This window comes from Paramormyrops kingsleyae, chromosome 22 (genome assembly GCF_048594095.1).
Source record: "Paramormyrops kingsleyae isolate MSU_618 chromosome 22, PKINGS_0.4, whole genome shotgun sequence".
In the NCBI taxonomy this organism is placed as follows: Eukaryota; Metazoa; Chordata; class Actinopteri; order Osteoglossiformes; family Mormyridae; genus Paramormyrops; species Paramormyrops kingsleyae.
This window is the reverse complement of record NC_132818.1, coordinates 1,128,211-1,151,783: the sequence shown is the minus strand read 5'-3', so window position 1 is coordinate 1,151,783 and position 23,573 is coordinate 1,128,211. Positions and strand designations below refer to the sequence as shown.

The 23,573-nt window shown below is 41.2% G+C and overlaps 1 protein-coding gene and 1 long non-coding RNA gene across 3 annotated transcripts; one reads left to right on the top strand and one right to left on the bottom strand.

Annotated features, from left to right (window-relative positions):
• Positions 1–1,069: 1,069 nt before the first annotated feature.
• LOC111858600 (uncharacterized) lies at positions 1,070–19,785 on the bottom strand. Of its 2 annotated transcripts, none has more exons than XR_011984778.1 (3): positions 19,548–19,785; positions 3,296–3,377; positions 1,070–1,339 (listed from the first exon to the last, which is right to left on the bottom strand). It is a non-coding gene; the product is annotated as an uncharacterized lncRNA (long non-coding RNA). The 2 variants fall into 2 exon arrangements; XR_011984777.1 differs by lacking the exon at positions 19,548–19,785 and adding an exon at positions 3,504–3,704.
• chst12a (carbohydrate (chondroitin 4) sulfotransferase 12a) lies at positions 2,919–6,763 on the top strand. The gene is made up of 2 exons (XM_023829996.2): positions 2,919–3,018; positions 4,990–6,763. Exon 2 carries the CDS (start codon positions 5,052–5,054, stop codon positions 6,357–6,359), a length of 1,308 nt encoding a protein of 435 aa, XP_023685764.2. The 5' UTR covers positions 2,919–3,018; positions 4,990–5,051; the 3' UTR covers positions 6,360–6,763.
• Positions 19,786–23,573: the final 3,788 nt, after the last annotated feature.

The following is a 23,573-nucleotide window of genomic DNA, read 5'->3' as shown; positions in this document are numbered from 1 at the left end:
AGCATTCCTGTACTGATAGTGATGGATATGTTGTGCAGGAGCCCATTGCCAGCACGCAAGCCCCTGCTGGTATACAGTCCGCATCAAAAAAGGGAGATGTGCAGGTTAGTTGAGATGTTCTAATGAAGCTTCTCGAACCATTTGCTGTATTTTGTAAACACGTGAGTGACATGGCACAAAGGGTTCAAAGTGCTATACTGTGAGCCTTTTCCTGACACCACCAGAGGGTTAGTATATATTACTGCAGATGCAAGAGGCACCATGCAGACAAAAATCCTCTCTCTTTCTCTCTCTCTCACATTTTGTGTACTTTTTAATCATTCTCTCCCCCTAAGGAAGTCTTTGGTAATAAACATACCATTTGTGTTGAACAATTGTGTCATCATTATTAAAAATATTGGGCCACGATTCTGTCTCTGGCAGCTCTGCCACTGGGTTGGTGTAGCTGCAGCGACTCAAGGTCGCCATCAGGCTGCAGCACCACTTCCGGATCCCTCTCTTTCCTGATGGTGGCTATGTTGTGTAAGACAAAGCATGCAACAACTATGTCACATGCTCTGTCGGGTGCAACCCTCACCCTGTTTAGACACTGAAATCTCCCCTTTAGGTGGCCAAAGGTCAATTCAATTCATGCCCTTGTCCTAGACAGAACTGCATTATATCGAGTTTGTGGTCCAGGGTTGGGGTTGGGGAATGAGGTCATTAAAAACTGTCTGCAGACATCCCCCTGTCTCCAAACAGGACCCCATCATGATTACCAGCTTAAAATTTAACAGTTTTGCATAAAATAAACGCTTTGCCATGATGTCTAAATATGTATGGGTATTACCTCGTTCAAGTTTCCAATACAGGTTTGATTGCCTAAAAATTCTGGAATCCTGAACTGACATTGGCCAACTAGCCTCCACGTTTGAAATGATGCAAGATGCAGCATAGATCATCTGAGAATATATTCATAGCATGTATGTTAGACAAATTTATTCACTATGTCAACAGGCCTATTGGCTGTTTTCAGCTGTAATGTAATTGGTTACACTACCTGTACATTAATACCGTGGATGTCAGGCAGAGAGGGGAACAGACGGACAAGGATCCAGAAATGCAGGGAAACGATCGGTTTATTGATAGAACAGCGGCAACGCCGAGGCGGTGCTTAGGGGAGGGGAAAGGCAGACGGAACTTAGAATCGGCAGGCGAGAATCGTAATCGGTAGACGTGGGCGAGGGTCGATACCAGGTAGAGCTGTCCAACACTGAAGCACAGGCACAGGGCACGAAGGGGGACGACGAAGAGGAGGGCGGAGGACGTCGGGACTGGAGGATCAGGTATGACGAGGACGCTGAGGAGGGAAGGCAAACAGGTGAGGTACAGATACAGGTAAGACAGGCAGATCCGGGAAGGCAGGGCAGACGGAAGACAAGTAGATTGCTTGGTATGGCTGTAAAACATTAGCTCAATACTTCGCAATGTCCTTCTGTTCAATAGGTTCTTTTATCCTGTGGTTTGATTAGCGTTAATCGGCGTCACTTGCGGGGTTCCGCCCCCCAGGGGCGTGACAGTGGAAGCCTTTTCTATTCAAGTAATCCCCTTCATTTGCAATTGATGGGGCCTTGGTTTGGATTGGAGTACAGTCCAGTGCTCCAATCATATTAAGGAATCATGGGGAATGATAAAATTAGTTTGATTTTAAAGTTCTTAAAGAAACATAGGTTTTTGCCTTTATATTACCTGCAGTGGCATAAAAGGCCTCTTTAATTGTCTGCACATGTAGGTATCCATGAAAAACAGTAAAATCTCTGAGGAAGTGTTCCAGAGCCAAGTAGACTTTGCAATTTGCCTGACAAACAGCGCTCACTGACAAATTTTCTGCATCTCCTATAATATACAAGTGCGGCTTGCAAAAAACCTCAAAGCGATGCGCACAGTCAGCGTGGTCATGAGTGCACGATTTCCCAGACTTGGGCTCCAAGTATAAGCAGCTAACAAATTTCTGATGTATAGTTAGTAACTAGTTAAGTGTGCGAGCTCATCCTTGTTTAAATAGAACAAACCGAGCAGGTTTGAGGTTCGTGATTTGATACTATGAAGAACTGAGAGATCTAGAATCAAGATAAATCATCGACAGATTAATGCTGCTGATACAGAGAATGCTCCTCTGAAATGTGAAGCAAGACACGGCATGAAATTACACCAGGCCATTGTAGAGTTACAGCTTAAATCGTGATCGTTACTGTCTGTGAAGCACATCTTGACTCAGTCAAGATGATGTTCCATTCAAGGTTCACTGCAACCCCGCACTGGATACGCTGTCTGGATGGATGAATTATTCATAGGCCTACATAGATACCTAAAAAAATAACTGTTTTAGTAAAAACATGCATTTTCAATAAATATGAATCCAATGTGGAAACATGGCACATTTCTATATCATAAGTTTATAAATACTTTATAATTATGTTGTATCTGGAGGCACACTATTTATTTATATTTTTATTATTTTCAGCTTGGACTGAATGCTGTGGAGACAATTCACTGAGACCAAAACTTCCATTTTTGGAAGAGATACGGGGTAGGCCAGTGTCTGTAGCGCTCTGCAGTAAGACATCATTTATTATAACTTCCCTCCTAAAACTATATCTGAGGATTCCTTCGCTGGACTTGCTCACCATACCACTTACATATGCACGTACAATACATAAATGAATACACAGATTCAATTTGTATGTATGTAAATTAAATGTATGTATGAATTAATGAATAAATAATATAAACAATAACCAACCAACAAACAAATAAATGCCATTTTAAATGACGTTTGAAATGTACGGTTATCAGCCGTCACATTAATCTGATGCGTCGGCAGCCGCTTTCAACAGCTTTCAACGGCACTCGCAAGCGGAAATCTCGCGATATTTCATTATGATTCCCCCGCCTCCTGGTTTATGTAGCGAGCATTTCGTGCATCATTTTAGTCGCCGATGCCACCAGATGACAGCGTGGAGAACCTTAAAAAAAGAGGTGAGTTACAACGAGCGATGTGCTTTTAAGGGAAGGGGAGCGGTTGGTTCATTCATTTATATTTTCAGACGCAGATCTCCTGACAGCCGTCAAAACTGCATACCTTTTCAAAATTTGCTCTGAAGGGTCTTACGGAAAAAAGTGATCCGAAATCGTTTCGGTGCAGGTCTGGTCTGTACTTTGCTGAGAAAACGCATTAAATTATTTAAACTTTGTGTGATTGAAAGGGGATCGTGGAGGACGCGGTGGACTAGCAGACAGGCTCTATGGGGGCTACCTCCGGGCGGTCGCCGATCGGTCTGGGTGTAGAGCCTGCAGGAAAGGCGCATCTTCCATCGGAAAGGCTGCGGCGCTGGCAGCTGTGGAGGGAGGGAGGAGGGGGTGAGCAGGAAGGCTTGAAAGAGATACATTGTATTCCGCGGGGGGACACAGTTGCATTTGATCAGTAGGTGCAATCGTTTCCTTTTATCAGACCATTCAGTTACCTCGGATTTGTAGATCCGTTGTGATTTCTAGCTCGACATAAGAGTAAATATTAAAGAGGAAGTTTTCAGCGCAGCGAGAAAGGCTTTTCCCTTAATGCCGGTGACCGATCGCTGTTGTGTCAACTGATTCTGCCAAACGTGCAAACGTGAAGTTTCCTTGGGCTCAGCAGCAGCGCTGTTGTTTTTAAACAAGGTCTGCGCTCTTCATCATGTCATCATGTATATTTAATTTGTGCGCAACGGCAATTGGATATCTTGCCACATTCGGCGAGGAACTTGTGTTGCTGCCAGGTTTTGATAAATAGGTTAAAGTACTATAATTGAATATAATTTAATAAATCTAAAATGTTAATAAAACTTCGTTATCCTTAGCTTTATTTGTGGTCGAATTATTATAATGCACTCGGCACCGTCTCTCTTTCTCTCTTTCTTTCACTCTGTGTGTGTGTGTGTGTGTGTGTGTGTGTGTGTGTGTGTGTGAGAGAGAGAGAGAGAGAGAGAGAGAGATGAAACCTTGTTTTGCGAAAGAAACCATATCTATATTTCGTGTTTTACTGATTTGTATTATGTTCCTGCTTTGTTTTAGATTTGATTATTTAATTTATACCATACCAATTTGGATAAAAGGTCCATGGTGTGAAGTAATGGTATGACATCCATAGTAGTACTTCTCAATCCACGGACAGGTTTCAGTTTTAGTTTCAATTTATTCATTCTTACATTTAAAATGTGTAACAGAAATACCCAGTCCAACTCAGTTGATTGCCCATTAATAAATCGTACTTTTGTTTTTGGGAATTGAATGTTTTGAAGGGTTATTTCACTGGATCGTCTGTTTGGCATGACTGACCACACAGGATCGAGGCCGACGTCTGCAGTGGAAACGGACTAGCTTACTCGCAACCAGCCGCAACTTTAGATGTTTAATGTCAAATCTTTCCATTCACTGAATGGCATTTCTGTTTCTTAGTTTTTGTAAATAACCACGTTTTTTTTTTTTTAACTTGACCCCCATCCCTCCTCCAATATTTGTTTTGTTTATTGTTGCTCATTTGGATTATTGATTATGAAAGATGCCAGAATTAGTGGAAGCCAGGCAAATTTTACTCTCTCCAGGGTGGTGAGTTTTGGTGAGGGAATATTTGTATGTAACAGGATAGGTAAGAAACATCAGCGTCAAAGTTTTGACACCTAGTGTCTGGATCCGGTGGGTTTGGGGTCTCTGGAAGCTTGAAACCAGGGACATGTGGGAGCAGTTTCTGGCTTACCCCACAATCCAAGATCGCCAATGGGGACATTTTAGACCCTCTAGAAACCTTTTCAAAATCCATAATAATTCTGTATATGTTTAATGTTTCTAATAATATTTAGAAATAAAAGAGGAGTTTCATCTGTGCAAGAGCACTTCATAGATGATTTTATTGCATATGCTGAACATTATTATACAGATAACATTTGCTTTGCTCTCTCTTTTGTCTTGGTCCAGGACCTGCACAAGGGAATAGTGATTTCCTGTACAGCGGATGGTGACATGGAAGTGAGATAAGAATGGAATTTCTTCCGTTCGGATCAGATAAAATGGGAAAACCGAGACTTTTTCGCATCTTCCTGATCCTGGGCTCCCTGTTTATGATCCTGCTGATTATAATTTACTGGGATGACGTTGGAGCCACTCATTTCTACCTGCACACCACCATCTCTGGGCCCCATTCCTCTCGCATCCCCCCCGAAAACCAAGCCAGGGTCAGACACAAAGCGGACGACGACAAGGGGAACGTCTTCCTCTCTGACGTTGATGCCTTCATCAACCAGTTCCTCGAGGGCACCTCCGAGCCCAGTGAGCAGACGCAGGAGGGTACCCCCGGCTTCCGCAACCAGTCAGGTGAGGCGGGGAAGCCCGAGGAGAAATTTGTGCCACGACGAGAGTGGAAGATCCACCTGACCCCCATTTCTGCTGAGAAAAGGCAGCGGCAGGAAGACAGGAAGCAGACCCTGCGAGACCTTTGCAGCAACAGCACAATAGACTTCCCTGGGAAGAACCGGACATTCGATGACATTCCCAACAAGGAGCTGGACCATCTGATCGTGGATGACCGCCACGGGATCATCTATTGCTATGTGCCCAAGGTGGCGTGCACTAACTGGAAACGCATCATGATCATGCTGAGTGAAAGCCTACTTGTTGACGGCGCCCCCTATCAGGACCCCATGGACGTTCCCCTGGAGCATGTCCACAATAGCAGCAGCCATTTCACCTTCAACAAGTTCTGGAAACGCTATGGCAAGTTCTCCCGCCACTTGATGAAAGTTAAGCTCAAGAAGTACACCAAGTTCCTGTTCGTCAGGGACCCCTTCGTGCGACTCATCTCAGCTTACAGGAACAAGTTTGAGCAGGAGAATGAGGATTTCTATCGGCAGTTCGCCGTCGTCATGCTGAAGAAATACGCCAACTACTCCGATCCCCCTGCCTCTGTCGTTGATGCCTTTTCTGCTGGTATCCGTCCATCCTTCTCAAACTTCATTCAGTATCTGCTGGACCCCCTGACGGAAAAGAAGATGCCATTCAACGAGCACTGGAAGCAGGTCTATCGCTTGTGCCACCCTTGCCAGATAAACTATGACTTCGTGGGAAAGCTGGAGACTTTGGATGAGGATGCCGAGCATTTGCTTCGGGTCCTGCGGGTCGACAACATCGTACAGTTCCCCTCCAGTAAACACAACCAGACAGTTGTCAGCTGGGAATGGGACTGGTTTAACAGCATCCCACACAAATGGAGGCAAGACCTGTACCGGCTTTACGAAACAGACTTTAAGCTCTTTGGGTATCCAAAGCCAGAGAAGCTACTACAGAAGTAGACATGCCTCTGTCAGCGTTTGTGTGGGGCTGCAGTTTTGTTTAAAATATAGAAATACTGTAGCATTACATCCCATGGTCGATATAAAATTTAGGTTAGAATGCCGAGATTGAGGTCACATTTTTCCAGTTCAAGTGAATACTATATTTTAATAAGATTGTGGCACTTTCTTGTGCCACCCGGACTATGTTTTCTACATGGAATAAAAAGGGTCAAACTGAAGAACGCGGGGCTTTCTGCTACACGCCTGCGATACCACTCACGTGACATGGATCGAAAATTTACCGCTCAAGCACAGGAGACAAGGAGGGATAGGAAAGACGATGGCATGAAATGGGTGTTGAAATGGCGTGTTTGCCATGTATGTATGCATGTATATGTATGTATGTATATATATGTATGTACTGTATATGTATGTACATATATATGTATGTATATATGTATATATATGTGTATGTATGTATGTATGTATGTATGTATATGTGTATATATATATATATATATATATATATATATATATATATATATTTTTTTTTTTTTTTTTTTTTTTTTTTTTTACTGTGGGTGTTGCTGCAAGGTTAATTGCCATATCTAAGGAAAAGTGGTAGTGATGGAAAACTTAACTGGTTACTAGATGATAAATATCAAAAAAAGATTTTTTTTTTAATAGGGAAGTGTTTTGTGTAGCTTAAAAGGAAATGAGGGCAGCTTTTATATAAGTGAGGAATAAATGTCCGTTGGTAGAGTATCATCATAACTTAACTAGTACTGTTTTTTTAGTGCTTTAGAGCTCATTAAGCACTCTTTTAGTGAGGAGAAAAGGACAAAAGTAGGCCATGCACTGCTGACCTCATCCACCAGCGGCAGTTTGGCCAATGAGAATTGTGTGGGCTTGTTAGCACTTAGCCAATCAGCACATCACACACAGGAGTATTTTCTGTACCTTTTTAGGGACTGTAATTATAAACAAACAAAACCACACATTGTATTACGTTGTGCTAAAAGCATGCTGTTGTTTAATCTGCTAATTACTTTTTATAATCAGGCTAGTGGTCTTCTGCCCGGACTGGATATGTAGTTCTGTGCAGTTGTTTTGTTCATCCCTTGTTTGAATTAATCAGGTATCAATATATAGAAACAAAGAAATGTCTGTCAAAGTTTTGCTGTACTAAACTTATTACTGGCAACCATGACAAAATGTAAGTATGCAACAATTCAATTTTATTAAATTTGAAATAGTGTAGCGCCCAATATTTCAAATAATTTGACCCTTTGGTTTCAAACGTTAAATGAAAATGTCATATATGTGCGTGGTATCTAAGTGTGCTGGCTGCTCATTAAATTTTAGATCCAATGAAAAACAAGATTCTGGACAATGGAAGGACAACATATTCTTATTCCCAATAGAGTTGTATTATTTGCCTTTGATGTGCTATTGTGTTATTTTTTTTAAAATGTATATTTGGAAGTACACAATCGTATCTAAGGCGCTTGAAAAAATGTTTCCTCTATTTGTAAGCCAGTCTTAAATGGTCGTTGATTTAGAGGGGGATAGAATATTTTAGTGAAATTCATAGTACGGTGTTTTCAAGCTGAACTTGTGAACCGGTGATAACTTGCTGCTGTTTGCACACGAGTGGATTCTGGAATGTTCCAGCTTCCCTCTGCGGGAATTCTGGGAGAACAGTGGAAGGGAACGTTGGCTTCAAGAGGTGTCTGGTGTTTGGAGATAAAATAAAGGGATTTTTTTACCTCTTCTGCCCCAATCCGAGCCTAAAGCCCAACCATCCCTGAGAACCGTACAGCTGACTATCCTAAGCTGAGGTGACTGCACTGTCCGACTCGTTTGGGAACAGTGCCTTGTTCCTGATGGGGGGTAGGGGGCTGAGTTACATGCCAAGAAATATTTTTATAAATTGAATTTATTTTATTGACTGAGGCTAGTCTTATTTCTCTGGGAATATTTTAAATCAGGATATTCTAACATGCATAGTAAGTTTATGCTGAGTGTAAATCAAATATGGCACCAAAATTATTGGTTATATTTTGAAACTTTTGAATGCTTGTTTCTTCCAAGGAATCTATGTCTCTTTTTTGGCCTCTGTGTAAAAGTTCTTAAAAGAGGAAGGACTCATTCTTTCAGATGCAGCTGCTCTGTAGCATGAAAAGGTGTCAAATATTTTATATCAAATGTTTACTCTCTGTTTTTCCTGTAAAATCAGTAGAGCCCTGTATGTTATATTCATGTTATTTCAGTTGGCCGCCTAAAAAATCACTGTGTTTCCAAAGTGTATGCACAAGGCAGAACAACGGGATATCAGCTTAAAAAAAGCAAACAGAAAACGGGTGCATATTCATGCTTGTGTAATGTTATTAGCGTGGTCAGGCTGATTCTTCTGCTTGCCGATGTGAGCCCTTGGTGGAAACTGTTTTTAAAACTTATTTATTTCTGTATTATTTAAAAAATATATAGTTCCATAAGATGGGGTAAAGAGAGTATGAAAAAATAGGGCAAAAGGGAAAAGTAATAGATCAATGCATGATTTATGCCTTTTGAAATTTTTATTCTTGGTGATTTGAATAAAGTTTACAGTGGCACTTGCCTTTTGTCCTTTTTTGTATTTGTTTTTTTGCCTGTGACGTATGAGCTGTATTAATGCATCAGGAAATACAGTGTGTTGAATTAGCCAGTCAGGTGTTTGCTTACTGCTGTCTTCAAAGCAGATTGGGTGGATTTCAGGTTAAGGTTCTAGCTGTTGTGTTTATAGAAGAAGCGGTGTCTTAGCCTAGGAGTATAACAATTCACCCAGCTGTGCTGAATCTGTGAAGCACAACATCACAGAAGTGATGTAACTGCAGGTCTATTCTGTCGGTGTCATTTTAGGGTCCCGATGAAGGCTTCAGGGTGAGCTGAGACATGCAAAGGTCGATGTGGGATGTGCTTTCCTGCCAAAACACGTTACCAAGTGAAAATCCTCGATAGAATGGACAGAACAAACAAAACATTTAGCCAAACCCTTCTTAAAAATATGAATGTTTAGACAGTTTGTGAAATTCAGAACCATTTCATAGCTGTGAAGTTGACACCTCTAAGCTTTTTCTTAGTGCTGCTTTGTAGATCGCTGTGTGTAGGCTGGTGATTTCGAAGTCTCACATTTAGCAACCATGCTATATGTTACAAAATCTTGCTTCTTGGCTAACGAAAAACCCTGCAGCAGCCAGTGTCTACAAATAATACTCATGCTGCTTTTTTCAATCTTCTCTATTGTAAGCAAGCTGCAGTATCCGGAAAATGATGAAATATTCCAGCCTGCAGTGATTTGACATCCTGTGATTTTCTGGTGATCTACCAAGGTGATATTAGTTAGATGCTTGTTGATTCAGGTGGTTAATTTCACAATCTGGTTTCCTTTGCATACGGAGATTTGTCTTGCTGCAGAGAATTACGATTATGCAATGCTCAGGCATGGATAAATCAATTTGAAAACCCATTCAGATACAGAGCAAAATTTCATCTCAATCGTTTTAAGAACGTTCCTTGTAGTTTTTCTCTCCCTTGGGCCTTTTCACACGTTCCTGAGTATTTAAGTACTAACACTGAAATTAACCATTTAGGTTTCAATCTAAACCCGAGCAGGTTTCATCCAGCCCCGAGCAGGATTGCAGCACTTTAAAGAATGCTGGAGGAAGTGTGCGACAGTCAAAAGGCAAAGCCTTTTAAAAGCCTTGTCAATTACATTACCACTACATTAGTTGTCTATCCTATTGCATGGGTGAGGGTAATAAACAAATGCATGCTCTGTCATGCATAAGCTATGTACTATCAAATGTAAATTTATCATTGGCTAACCCCTACTGGGAGTGAAGCTTCCCTACTGTATTTTATGAGAATATGTTTATGTGCACTATTTTCCACTAGGTGGCACCACTGTGCCACCTATGGAGTAAACCGATAAAAATATACATAAAAATAAACCCAAGAGTGTTAATATTATAATACATGTATGTAAAACAGAGGTTTGAATGAAAATCATTTTGGGTATGTAGCCATCCTGGCTGTCCCTGTGTCATTTTATATGCTGGCTTTATATCCAAGTGAGAGAGCCAGATTATGCACTTTTCAAACCCACATGACAGAAACAACAGGAGATATAAAAAATGGATGCTGGGTGGTATGGAAATATGTATTTTTATTGTCTGGTTCCACTAGTGTGCTTCTGAATGGCTCGGGAGCGTCTGTCATGTATTAGCCTTCAGGGAAAGGTTAGTGTCAGGTCTCATGCTTTGGGAGGTGTTCTGAGATGCGGGTGTGCATGTGTGTGCATGTGTTGCTCAGTGTTCCATGATAGGAGCCAATGAGTACGCCAATTCTTACCACTTCCTGTAAGCTCATGGCAGCCTGGGTACAAGCACAACATTGTCACCATCCTAATGCGCTTGACACAGTGGGGTGGATCATCGAGGTACACTCTGTGAGTACTTCATGTTGTGGAAATAGTTTCTAATTTCAAGGTAATGGGAACTCTGCTCAACCACTGTTCGATCCTGTGTTCTCCCATTTAAACAGAACCAGGCAATGTGAGCTTGGCATGCCATTAGCTTTCATCTTTCAATGAGTGACACAGCATCATTCGAAGGGGACAAGACAGTTGGTGCACAGCTCGTTACCTTTGCTGGGTCATATAACCTATTAATGGATATTGTGTTCCATAATAGAGGATATGGAATAAAAATGGCATGCAGTATCAATGGTAGTCTTTCATGGCAGCGCTGCCATCATGCTGAACCACTAATGATTTCAAAATAAAGCAGGAGTATCTAAGTCTACAGGTTGAGTTAAAAAATAACATTAGACTCACTAAGAGGAATGTAGAAAGGAAGATTGCATTGGAGGCTAAGGATGACATTAAAAGTTTCTTCCAATATTTTAACTCCAAAAGAGCTCTAAAAGCTGAAATCACTATCAAAATCTGCAAGATAGTAAGGGTCTTATAATTGAAAATGAAATTGATATAGTAAATGAGTTTAATGATTATTTTCCACGGGTGTTCACAGTAGAGAACACAAATAACCTGCCACCATGTAGTACAAATACAGCATCGTCTATCACCAATATATGTATAACTGAGGCTGATGTGGTACAAAACCTAGCTAAGATCAAAATAAACAAATCGCAGGGCGCTGATGGCATTTTACCTATAGTTTTAAAAGAGATGAGGGATATTATTAGCCAGCCTTTAACTTTACTATTTCAGAAATCCTTATCTACTGGTGTGGTACCTTCTGATTGGAAGCATGCTAATATAACACCCATATTCAAAAAAGGGGATAGAAGTAATCTAGCAAACTATAGGCCAATCAGTTTAACTAGCATTACTGGAAAGGTAATGGAAGCTATAATCCATGTGAAAATGCTAGATTACCTGGATTCAAATAACATTCTGAGGGATAGCCAACATGGATTTAGGAGAGGTAGATCCTGTTTAACGAATCTACGTGAGTTCTTTGAGGAAGCTACAAGAGAAATTGATCACAAAAAGGTCTACGACGTGATCTACTTGGATTTCCAGAAGGCCTTTGATGTTGTCCCCCACAAATGGCTCTTGCTTAAGCTCAAAGCTGCAGGGATTTTAGGAACTGTAGCAGCTTGGATCGAAAACTGGTTAACAGACAGGAAACAGCAGGTAGTTATTAGAGGCACAGTGTCACAGTGGGCCTGCATTCATAGTGGGGTACCGCAGGATTCAATTTTAGGACCAATATTGTTCCTAATTTACATTATTAATATTGACACCAATACATACAGTAAACTCGTAAAATTTGCAGACGACACCAAGGTGGAGGGTGTAGCAGATACAAAACTAGCAGCACAGAGGCTACAACAGGATCTTGATTTAATTAGCGACTGGGCTGATACTTGGCAGATGAAATTATGTAAGGGAGCAGAAATATAAAGTACAGATATTTTATGGGTTCCACTGAAATAAAGGTAGCTGATTATGAGAAAGACCTCGGTGTGTATGTTGATGCTTCTATGTCCAATTCTCACCAGTGTGGGGAAGTAATTAAAAAGACCAATAGAATGTTGGATTACATCTCTAGGTGTGTGGAGTTTAAGTCAAGGGAGGTGATGCTAAGATTATACAATTCATTGGTAAGACCCCACCTAGAATATTGTGTGCAGATTTGGTCACCATACCTTAAAAAGGACATTGCTGCCTTGGAAAACGTTCAACGTAGACCTACAAGAATGATTCCTAGTCTTAGAGGAATGTCTTATGAGGAGAGGTTAGCTGAGCTGAATCTGTTCAGCCTTGTGCAAAGGAGATTAAGGGGGGACATGATCCAGGTATATAATATTCTAAAAGGTCTCGATGCTGTTCAGCCAAATGGCTACTTTAATATTAGTTTAAATACTAGAACTCATGGCCATAGGTGGAAATTAGCAGGAGAACATTTTAAAATGAATTTGAGAAAACACTTCTTTACACAGCATGTAGTTAGAGTATGGAATAGTCTTCCTGCTATTGTAGTGCAAGCTAAAACCCTGGGTTCCTTTAAATCAGAGCTAGATAAGATTTTAATAACTCTGAACTATTAGTTAAGTTCTCCCCAAACAAGCTTGATGGGCCGAATGGCCTCCTCTCGTTTGTAAATTTCTTATGTTCTTATGTTTCCATACCAGCAAGTGACTCACTGGCCCAATAGTTCCAGACTTCTGAAATTTGTCTGCTGGTAGGAAAGCAATGATGATGATGAAATTTTCAAGGAAGGAATATATTGTAAGTGTTGGATCATGTTCTCGCTTGGTGTGGGTAAAGGAGCTCATTACCATTGCCATAAATCACAATCAAACTCATTTACAAAGGACAGCACTTGTAATGAAGGTGGAAATGAAAAATGACCCCCCACCCCCCCGCTGACATGGGTTCACCCTGGAAGGGGAGTCTCTGCACTTTTCTTTTGCTATGCAATTCTCTGCCTCGCCTACCAGTCCACACCCACATCCCGTTAAAACCTACATGTGTGCATTTCCAGAATCAATGGTGACAGAATCGATCAGACTTTAGAAGGGCTTGCTCTCTTAATATATCATTTTACACTTCTGGGTGAATGGGAACATGGATTAATTGGTCACACTAATGAAGAGCACAAAACTAAAATATATTGAGGTCTTTCCCACAATTAGATAGTAATTCTTCTTTGTCATTGTCCTAAGGATGACAAGTTGTGAACAGATGAACACTGATATGTCTCATTGTGAAATTCTTGCCATGTAATGACTCATCAGTGAGTAAAAGACTACAATACAGAATTTGTGCCCCAACAAGATCAATTAAAAATACCTATTCAGTATCATAGATATAAACTAATAATTTGTTGCCTAATTAAATCTAGATAAATAGGCTTTATTAATCCCCATAGGGGATAGTGCAGGATGAATAGTATGACATTATACACCAGTCAGCCGTAACATTAAAACCACTGACAGGTGAAGTGAATAACATTGATTTATGCAGTGGGCAGTACCTACAAAGGTGGTCCAAAGAAGGCCAACCAGAGTACCAGTGACTGGGTCATGAGCACCCAAGGCTTAATGATGTACTTAAGGAGCAACGGCTAGCCTGTCTGGTCTGATCCCACAGAAGAGCTACTGTAGTAAATTGCTGAAAAAGTTAATGCTGACTGTGATATAAAGGTGTCAGAGCACACAGTGCATCACAGCCTGTGCATCACAGTAGTCGCGGACTGGTCAGAGTACCCATGCTGACCCCTGTCCACTGCTGAAAGTGCCTACACATGAGCAATGGAAGAAGGTGGCTTGATCTGATATGTCATCTCTAGGTGTGTGGAGTTTAAGTCAAGGGAGGTGATGCTACGATTATACAATTCCTTGGTAAGACCCCAGCTAGAATATTGTGTGCAGGTTTGGTCACCATATCTTAAAAAGGACATTGCTGCCTTAGAAAGGGTGCAACGTAAGGCTGCTAGAATGATTCCTGGTGTTAGAGGGATGTCTTATGAGGAGAGGTTAGCTGAGCTGGATCTGTTTAGTCTCGAGCAAAGGAGACTAAAGGGGGACAGATATATAAGATTCTAACAGGTCTGGATGCTCTTCAGCCAAATGGCTGGAAATTAGCAGGAGAACATTTTAAAATGAATTTGAGAAAGCACTTCTTTACACAGTGTGTAGTTAGAGTATGGAATAGTCTTCCTGCTAGTGTAGCACAAGCTAAAACCCTGGGTTCCTTTAATCAGAGGTAGATAAGCTTTTAACAACTCTGAGCTATTAGTTAAGTTCTCCCCAAATGAGCTTGATAGGCCGAATGGCCTCCTCTCGTTTGTAAATTTCTTATGTTCTTATGTTTTTTGTTACATTGTGTGGATGGCCACACGTGTGTGAGTCATTTAGCTGGGGAAGAGATGGCAAAAGAAGGCAAGCCGACAGAGGCAGTGTGATGCTCTAGGCAATGTTCTGCTGGGAAACCTTGGGCATTCATGTGGATGTTTCTTTGACACGTACGACTTACCTAAACATTGCTGCAGACCAAGTGCCCCTTCATGGCAACAGTATTCCCTGATGCCAGTGGCCTCATTCAGCAGGATAATTCCCCCTGATTTCAATCTCATCAGGCATGTCATGGACAAACAAGCCAGATCCATGGAGGCCCCACCTTGCATCTTATCTGCAGCTAATATCTTGGTGCCAGATACCACAGGTCACCTTCAGAGGTCTTATGGAGTCTATGCTGCTGTTTTAGCAGCATGAGGGGGGACCTACACCATATTAGGCAGGTGGTTTTAATGTTATGGATGATCGGCGTATGATTAATAAGAAGAAATTAAATGACAGGGACACCCCAGCTATTATAGGGTTTTCTTGACAGTGTTAGATCATTTTAATTGGAAGCATGTGAAAATATGTGGGTAAATAAACAGATGCTAAATATTGAATATTAAAGAATATGTTACAGGAGATAAAAATGGATATGTTCTGATTCTCACTATTTAACACAAACCCGGGAACAATCTCTGTCAAGTGTGAAGTGGATGGGGTGAGAAACAGCAGCTCCAAATCTGACAGTGTGGTTTTCTCCTGGAGAAGATTGGAAATAAGATGGAATTGCTGCATTTTTTTTCTTGACAGCATTTGTTATTCTAATTTATTAGCAACCAGTTTGTAGCCATGTTGGGCAGAAGATCTAGGATCAAACGCATCTTATCATGTCTCTCCCTTTGTCTCTGGGTGACAGGATGTGCAGGGAAATCAGTTAGACCATTAATAAAAAGGCAATCTGAAGTGGCTTCAACTTTATGGCACCTCTTTGCAAATTCCTGTTAAATCCCAACACAACATTTTTCAAGCTAATGAGCTTAAATGGGAAGGTCTTCCCGCCACGGTCCTGTCGTCTCCTATTAGACCCCGAGACAAGGATGGGTGTAGGTGCCTGAGAGCAGTAATTGCCTGGATCCTTTTAAATCTACTTAAACACTAAGGCGGTAAGAGCCACAGGTCATTTGTCCTCTGATAATTAAATATGGGTATTGCTGCTGCATCTCCTAGGAGAATGCTGTCTAAACAGACTCTGTTTTCTAGTAAAGTTATGCAATAATTTGAGACCTGGCGCTGTAGTTCTGTTGGCTTCCAGCTCACAACACAGGTGACTGCCAAGCCATGAGATTCTCCTGATATGTAGCCTTGAGATGATTGGCTAGCCCAGATGATAACACCATCTACAACACTGGTGTGGTGTTTTCCAGAGAGCCAGATATTTAGCTGAAGGTTAATTTAAGAGATTGCCATCGTAATTTGCATATTTTTAACCTTCTGATTGTTAGGAGCTCTTGAGGATGCCTCTTTGCATCTGCTGCGCATATTATGCAGAAGAGCGTTTGCGCTGCAATGCTTAATGATGATGGCAATTGAGCCATCCTGATGGGCTCGCGCATGTGAGGATGTGCTTACAGTTTATGGCGTGTTTATGAAATGTTAAATGAAATTGCTATGATTGCTTGTGCTCTGGAGCTCTAGAAATGGACTGTTTACGAAATGTCAAATGAAACAGCTATGATGATTTCAGCAATGATGCTTTAAGACCTGACATTTTCCTGGTTAATTCTGTGCTTAAAGCGTGAAATTACAATGCATCGTAGTTTCTACTTGTCTCTTTAGCTGAATTTCAATTGGATATTCCACCTTAAACTGCAATGATGTAACACTGATGTTATCTCTCAGCGGAGGGGTGAAATGCCCAATGTAATGCGCCAGAGCGTGTTTTCCATCCGCAGGGAAGGATATTTCCTGGGCACAGAGCCTCATGTTGGCTACTGTTTGCTGTTTTCCAAACCACTGGGGGAGGGTGCATTGTAGCAGACTGATCTGAGTGCAAAGGCAAGCTCTTCTGAGCCTCTTTTATACCAATTGCAGGTTCACATCCTATATGTGTCCACTGTAGTGCCCACTAAGGTCCTTAAGCTGAATTACTTAAGCAATGCATCCATTTATATTAACAGTTGAAAATAGCACATTTTTTTGGACTGAGCAGTAGCTAAGCAATATGTGTGTAGGCAGTGTGTAGCAAATCATGTCCACTCCCACCTACTGGTTGCGTGGAAAGACAGACAGATTGGCTCCCTACCCACTCTATGGGCAAGTGCTGGAACATGGTAGAGCAGTAACCATGATGAACACAGACAAGACTTGGCAAACCCCAAATCAGAGCTGCAGTCAGTGAGCACACTCTGTGAGGTCATTGAAAACCTCAGTTTCCTGAATTGTTTTCCCTGATGGAGACTCTGAAAACCATAGAGGTTAAGTGTTCATCTCTGTTTCCCAGTGACGGGGACCTTTGATCTGTCAAACCAAAATTAAAATACAGGCATGAGATCAAATGGAAAAAAGTCAAAGATCAAATTTAATTTTACGAATGTACTCTGCTGCCTCTTCATTCAAGCCTTAATAATTCCAGGAAATAGGGGTGTACCATTTGAGATTGAGATCAATAGCTGGGAGTAGGATGATGATGTCATTCTCTAAATACATTTTTTCCAGTGGGAATATTCATTTGTTACGCAGCTACTCGTCACGGATCATTATCGCTAACCTCTTAACACCTGCTACCAAGGACAAAGCCTCCCGAGTCCTGCCCACCTGGCAGTGGGAGGCTTTATGTATTTCTGTAATATTAATCTACTATGACATCAATTGCCCCAAAAAAGGCACAATGATGTGCTTAAAGATAAGACCATATGACACACCCACGGAAGGTCACCTACCTCTAGCTGAAGCACTATAGCTCGTGTTATCATCGAAGAGAGCTGTGTTTCCCAAACCAGTCCTGGGGGACCCACGGTTGGTCCATGTCTTTGCTCCCTCACAGCTCTCTGCCAGACAGTTCACAGTTTTGCTCCCTCCCAGCTACCGGCGGGGAGCAAAAACATTGACTGTCTGAGGTTCGCAAAGACTGGATTTGGAAACACTGGTCCAACATACGTCTATCAGTCCCAAGCAGAGGAGTATAGGTGAGTTGTACTTTTCTGAATATGATTTACCTGGCTGATGGCGAGGAATTAAGCAACAAGAAACAATCTTTATTGACCTAACTTATAGTAAATTTTGTCATTACAATAATCCATCTAGTAATCTGCAAAATTAACAATTAGTGATAATTCAGTCAATATAATAGCTGGGGCATTTTACAGGTTTTATGAATAGTACTTATCTGTATTTAAGGTATGGGTACATCAGTGTGGTCTTTTTACTACAGTGATATCATCACCAAATTGGGTGACTGTCACAGTGATGTCCAGTGACTCATACCATTGCTTGGAGGTGTTTTTGTTTTGCTGTGGACATATACTTTATATTTGTTTACTTTGTGGAACAGAATGTTAATTATTATTACTGAAGGCCATTGTTACTGACTGCACAGAAAGACATTAGGTTTCAGTGTTCAGGTGTTCCAGATTCCAGCTAGCAGCTTAGCTGTTTCACAACACCAAGATTTCTGCTCTGAATCTCTGTTCTCAGAGTTGTAGCTGGTGGCTCACCATCTAGATTCACAGAGTACAGGCTCACTGTAATAAAATTATATGGTCTATAGCCTCCTGTGCTTCAATAATGCTACATCTTACTCTCCAGGAACACTAATACCATTACATGAAATGTTGAACACAAGTGCTGGGGGCCAAAAGTCGGCATGGCAAAGGGATATTTGGCCTCACAATGGGAAAAACGTCCACCCATTTTCCCATCTATATCTTATAGCAGTGTTCATCAATAATCATATTGCATTTGGAAGTAAACTATTTCAGCACAGACTGTAGTTTTTAAAGACATTCTATTTCCACATTTTCTTGGTTTTCCTGAAGGTCATGAATATTACATTACGGTACTCTGATGGCTCTGACTAGGGCAACCCATGATAGTTAGGTCTCTGCTCAGATGCCTGTTATTTTCACGGTTTGAGTCTGTTTCACAACAAAAACCGGATAAAATGTATTAGTGAATAACCGCTGTTAATTTGCAATGCAATCTTCTGAGCAATTCTGGGGATCTTTAATATGCTACCCGCAGACCTGCAGCTGGATTCCAGCGCAAACGAGACCCGTGCAATGGGAAGAAGGAGCAGGGGTGCTGTGACACTCAGTTTTCTTGCATCGTTAACAGGGTTATTTCTTTCCGACGTGAGATCTCGCAGGAAAACACAGGACAAATGAAGGGTTTTGCTTCCTAATGAGGAATGTACAGGTACCTTCAACTCTGGTTTCTGTTTTGTTGGCACACGGCTGACATCTGTAAAATCTGAATAAGCCTCTCTGAGAATCATCACATACACCATGCTCAGCAACAAAATAAAAGATGACAGGGTCTGTTTTTATACGAGTTCTGTTCTTCTAGTCTGAAACAATTGCCTAATAATTGCAAAATGTAACTTTTCTGGAGTAGTGTTTCCCAGTCAAGTCCTCGGGAGCTGCAAACAGTCCACGTTTCACTCCACCGTGAGCTGGAAGGGAGCAAAAATGTGTCTGTAGGTCCCCAAGGACCGGATTGGGAAACACTTTGTTAGAGAGTTCTCTATCATTTTGCTGGGTGTATTTACCCCCTCTAATAAAGCTTTGCATGTACAGCAGTTGTTGTCTGGGCAAATCACACAGCTGGAGAAGCACCATCCCACTCACTACTCACCATCCATCCAGAGTGAGCTGTTGTCCCCAATCAATGGCCCCATGGCAACTCTCACCCAATCACTCAGGAAGACTTCAGACCTCCAGCAAGTCTTCAGAATTCCATTTTAATCAAAGAACACAACGTTCTAAGGTTTTCAGAAAGCTGAATCATTAAAATGCTGCAGGACCTGACCTGCCTGTCTCCAGCAACACTAAAGCACTCTGCTGGCCAGCTTGCTCCACATATTTCCAGTCAGTCAATGTTTCAGTGCCAGACTGTTTCCAGTCATAACCTCTCATTACTACTGTTAAATTCTGCCCCTGTTGACTCCCCCAATATTTTTGAATATGTTTGCTTATGTTAATGTTGCCTTATGTTAGTGTCCCTTTTGTATTTTGTATTTGAGTTTTGTATTGGGCAGGTTCTATATGTGCCGAGGTAAATTCCAGTACCTGAAAAGTACTTTGGATTCAAAAAGATTCTGACTTTGGTGTACATGAATATTTAGTGCAGAACATGTGCATGTTTTTTCCAGTCCTGTTTCATAGCCTATTCTTTTGTTCTCTGTTGAAGAGACCGCAGTGAAAATCTTGATCTTTGAAACAAGGAGAGCTATGACTCTCACATCAGTCTCTGGCATCTCAGAGACCCACATGTGTATGCATATGCCTACATATTTTACAAACAATCAAAGCCATTAATGTACAGACCATTGACACATGCATTCTTAAAACACACATGACACACTACATCTATCTAGAACTGTAATATTCCAGCATTAAATATAGTAAACAGAATAATACTTTTTTTTAATTATCGATGGAACATTAACAATATGTGCTCTGCCGTGGATTGGTTCTCCATCCTGCGTGATTCCCTGACTTCTGGCTCTGGACCCCCGGAACCCTGCACAGAACCAGCGGGCACAGAAAATCGATGGATGGATATTATCAATAGTAATATGTGCAACATTGGTGAATAACTTCTTTACCGAGCTTGTGAGGCATAGTTGTACAGTCCTTTTTGTGTCAGGGCTACCAAGGCATACACCTGTAGCACACCCCAAGAAAGCGCCTGCTCTTTGGACAGAAGTTTGCAGTTGTAAGGAAAACTACAGATATCCCAGACAGCAAAAGGTAACTGTGGCAGATCTGGGCCAGACATTGGATAGAATTTGGTGCAGATCCGCAAAACGGGTTTGCGCCGGGGTCTTTCTTTCCATCGGCCCAATACCGGCACGGATTTGGATTGGGGATCAGGAACAGACCTTGGCCAGTACTGGCCCGATACAGTTATTAATGCTATGATATTTGGTGTGGATCTGGCTCAGATCCGTGACTCAAACTTTACATCTGGGGCTCATTTGGCCCTGGTCTGTGATTGGTGATTAATTTTTTCAGCTACACCTGGGCCAGACATGGCCCAAATAAATCCCCACGCATTTCTCATCTTCAAAACAGTTTATTTTTATTTATTTTACATTTCTGAATCTCAATCTCATCCAGAGAACACATAACATTTTTTGTCATTACAAAAACTCCAGTCATATGAAAAATGTAAAAAAATATATTCAAAAACATTGTGACAAGCTTGCGTGGAATAAATTGTTCAATTCAATATCAATTGTATTTATAAAAAAAATAATGCATCATGCAATAATAAAAAAATAATAATAACGAATTTACGTGTGTGCGGAGACCAAGTGTCAAATAGCAAGACATTGAAAATAACAGTCAACTTACATGATAGTTTGGATGGTTAAAGGAAAACAGGTGATCAGCAAAAGTTGGAGCCAGTGGAACCGGGTACAGGTCTGAACATAAAAAAAGTACATTTATTTTACTAATCTCTGAATATACATTGATCTGTGTTTGTTTGTGTGTGGTGGTATCTTACTTGGTCTGTCACTGAAGAGTAGGAAGTAGCACGTCTGAAAGTAAACTGGGAATACAGTTTTCAGACTTTATTCAGGAGGAAAGGAATTCAACATTTGTGCTGGATGATGTTGGTGGTGCCTATAGAGAGTCATTTCCAAACCTTAATGCGTTATTCGACAGGGCATCAGGTGGAAATAAAGATCAAGCAACAAGTTTCAAAATCAGGGTACAGGTGCATTATGTGTCTCAAAATGTGACTGTATGTATGTGATATAGCTGGTTACCTGCAAGAGATGATGGGCAGCTTGACCTCAACTTGACTAGCATCAGCAGATGGAGTGGAACAAAACCTATGGAGCACAGTTCAAAGAAATAGGAGATATTTAGCTGCTCAAAAAAAACTCTAACACTGCTGCAAAAATGAGAATCTGAATTTGAAATGAACAAGTAAGAAACTGAAAAAAGGGGGAAAAATACACTTAATGTTTCACCTAATAGATAAAATACACTTCAAATCTAAATAAACATTTGTTCAAACACTATCAAAATTAAATCTGAAAAAGATTTTATGCTAGCACTAGCAATAAACGTTATGCAAACATTTAACTAAACGATGTTTGCTGATTTATCCAAAAACCGTGTAAACAGGGTCCCATCAACTGGGCCTACTAAGTTTGAGCAACTTTAAGTAACGTTTGCATGCTAACCAGATAAATGAACTGGAAGACACAAACAGGCTGGAAATGAGCTTAGATAATATTTACTGCCAAGTTGGTGACACTGAACCCAAAATTAGAATTTTACGCAGACGTACAAAAATATTGCCCGCATCTCATTGCACATAACATCCACGCGAACGGAGATATTCACCAATTTTGAGAACAGGCTTTCACCACAATCGCCAATTCTTACTTTAAGCCTACTTTCGCATTAGTTATGTTTTTTAATCGCATGGATGGAACTATCAGCTATATGTCAATCTGATGTCAATCTTAATATAGTTTTATAATGCACTTACCAAGAACCACAAGCAGGTCTTCACTGGTTGTTGTGTGACTCTTCAGTTACCTCTTACTGAGGCACGTACACGCGCATCTGCGAGATTTAAAAAAGCGCGGGTCCGGTCTGCGCTGCTGCTCCGGATCAGATACGGACCTTTCTGACGGACTGTCAGTCAGAGCTTGTGGACAAATATGCTGCAAAGCTGGCGCAGAGGTGCATAGTGAGTGTGACTGCTACGCGAATCTAGTGATTCGAAAACGGATCCGGCACAGAGGGAATTGCTGTCTGGGATGTTTGTTTGTTATGATACAGAACATAACATACTAGTTCATTCAGTTCTGTCCTTGTCATTTTGCTATTGGCTCCCAAAGGGACACTAAACACAAGCACGGAAAACATTGTTATTCACAGCAATTGACTGAACTCACAGTTTTCTTTTCTGATGTGCATACCACTTCAAGTTGTTTCAATAAACGTTGGGTGGCAGGGTGGCCTTGCAGCTGCCAAGTGCCCTGTGCTTCCTGGAACGGGCTCTAGGCTTCCTGTAGCCCTGTCAGGCACTAGGCTTCCTGTAACCCCGTATTGGGTAAGTGGCATGATAGATGGATCAATCTAAAGCTATTTCAGCAGCGTGGCTTTTCCCCTCCTGTTGGACAGGTCATCAGACCAGCAGACCTGTAACCAATATAGAGACGAGTTTGCGCACATCTCGGGAAGGGGGGGGGGGTTTGTCACCTCATCAGACATATCCAGTAATTAGGTTAAGTTGTCTGAAGTGAATGATTAAACACCCAGGAGCAGTGGGAGATTTGGTATAGTGGGGGGCAGCTTTCCAGGAGGGGCTTCCCAGCGTGCTGTGAATGAAAATACCTTCAGCATTCTCTGCATTTATCTCCGAGTCTGACAGACAGGCCCCATATTCCTCCTTATAAGCCTTCTGTGTGACTCTCACTGAGAATTGCCCTTCAAAATGGATCACATTTTGTTAGGTTTTCTAAATATTACAGGCAACACAACAGAGACCGAATGTCTGATTGCATTATTGCATTATTATTTATTGGCAATCTGTGTGATTTACAATTGTGGATATTTATGATATGTGATGTTACCTATATGCAATATTTAAGAATTCCCCATATGTTTCACATTCTAGTAATCAATTTCC

Bases quoted from the DNA above. Each gene is read 5' to 3' on its own strand.
- chst12a (XM_023829996.2), top strand. From the start codon at position 5,052: ATGGAATTTCTTCCGTTCGGATCAGATAAAATGGGAAAACCGAGACTT.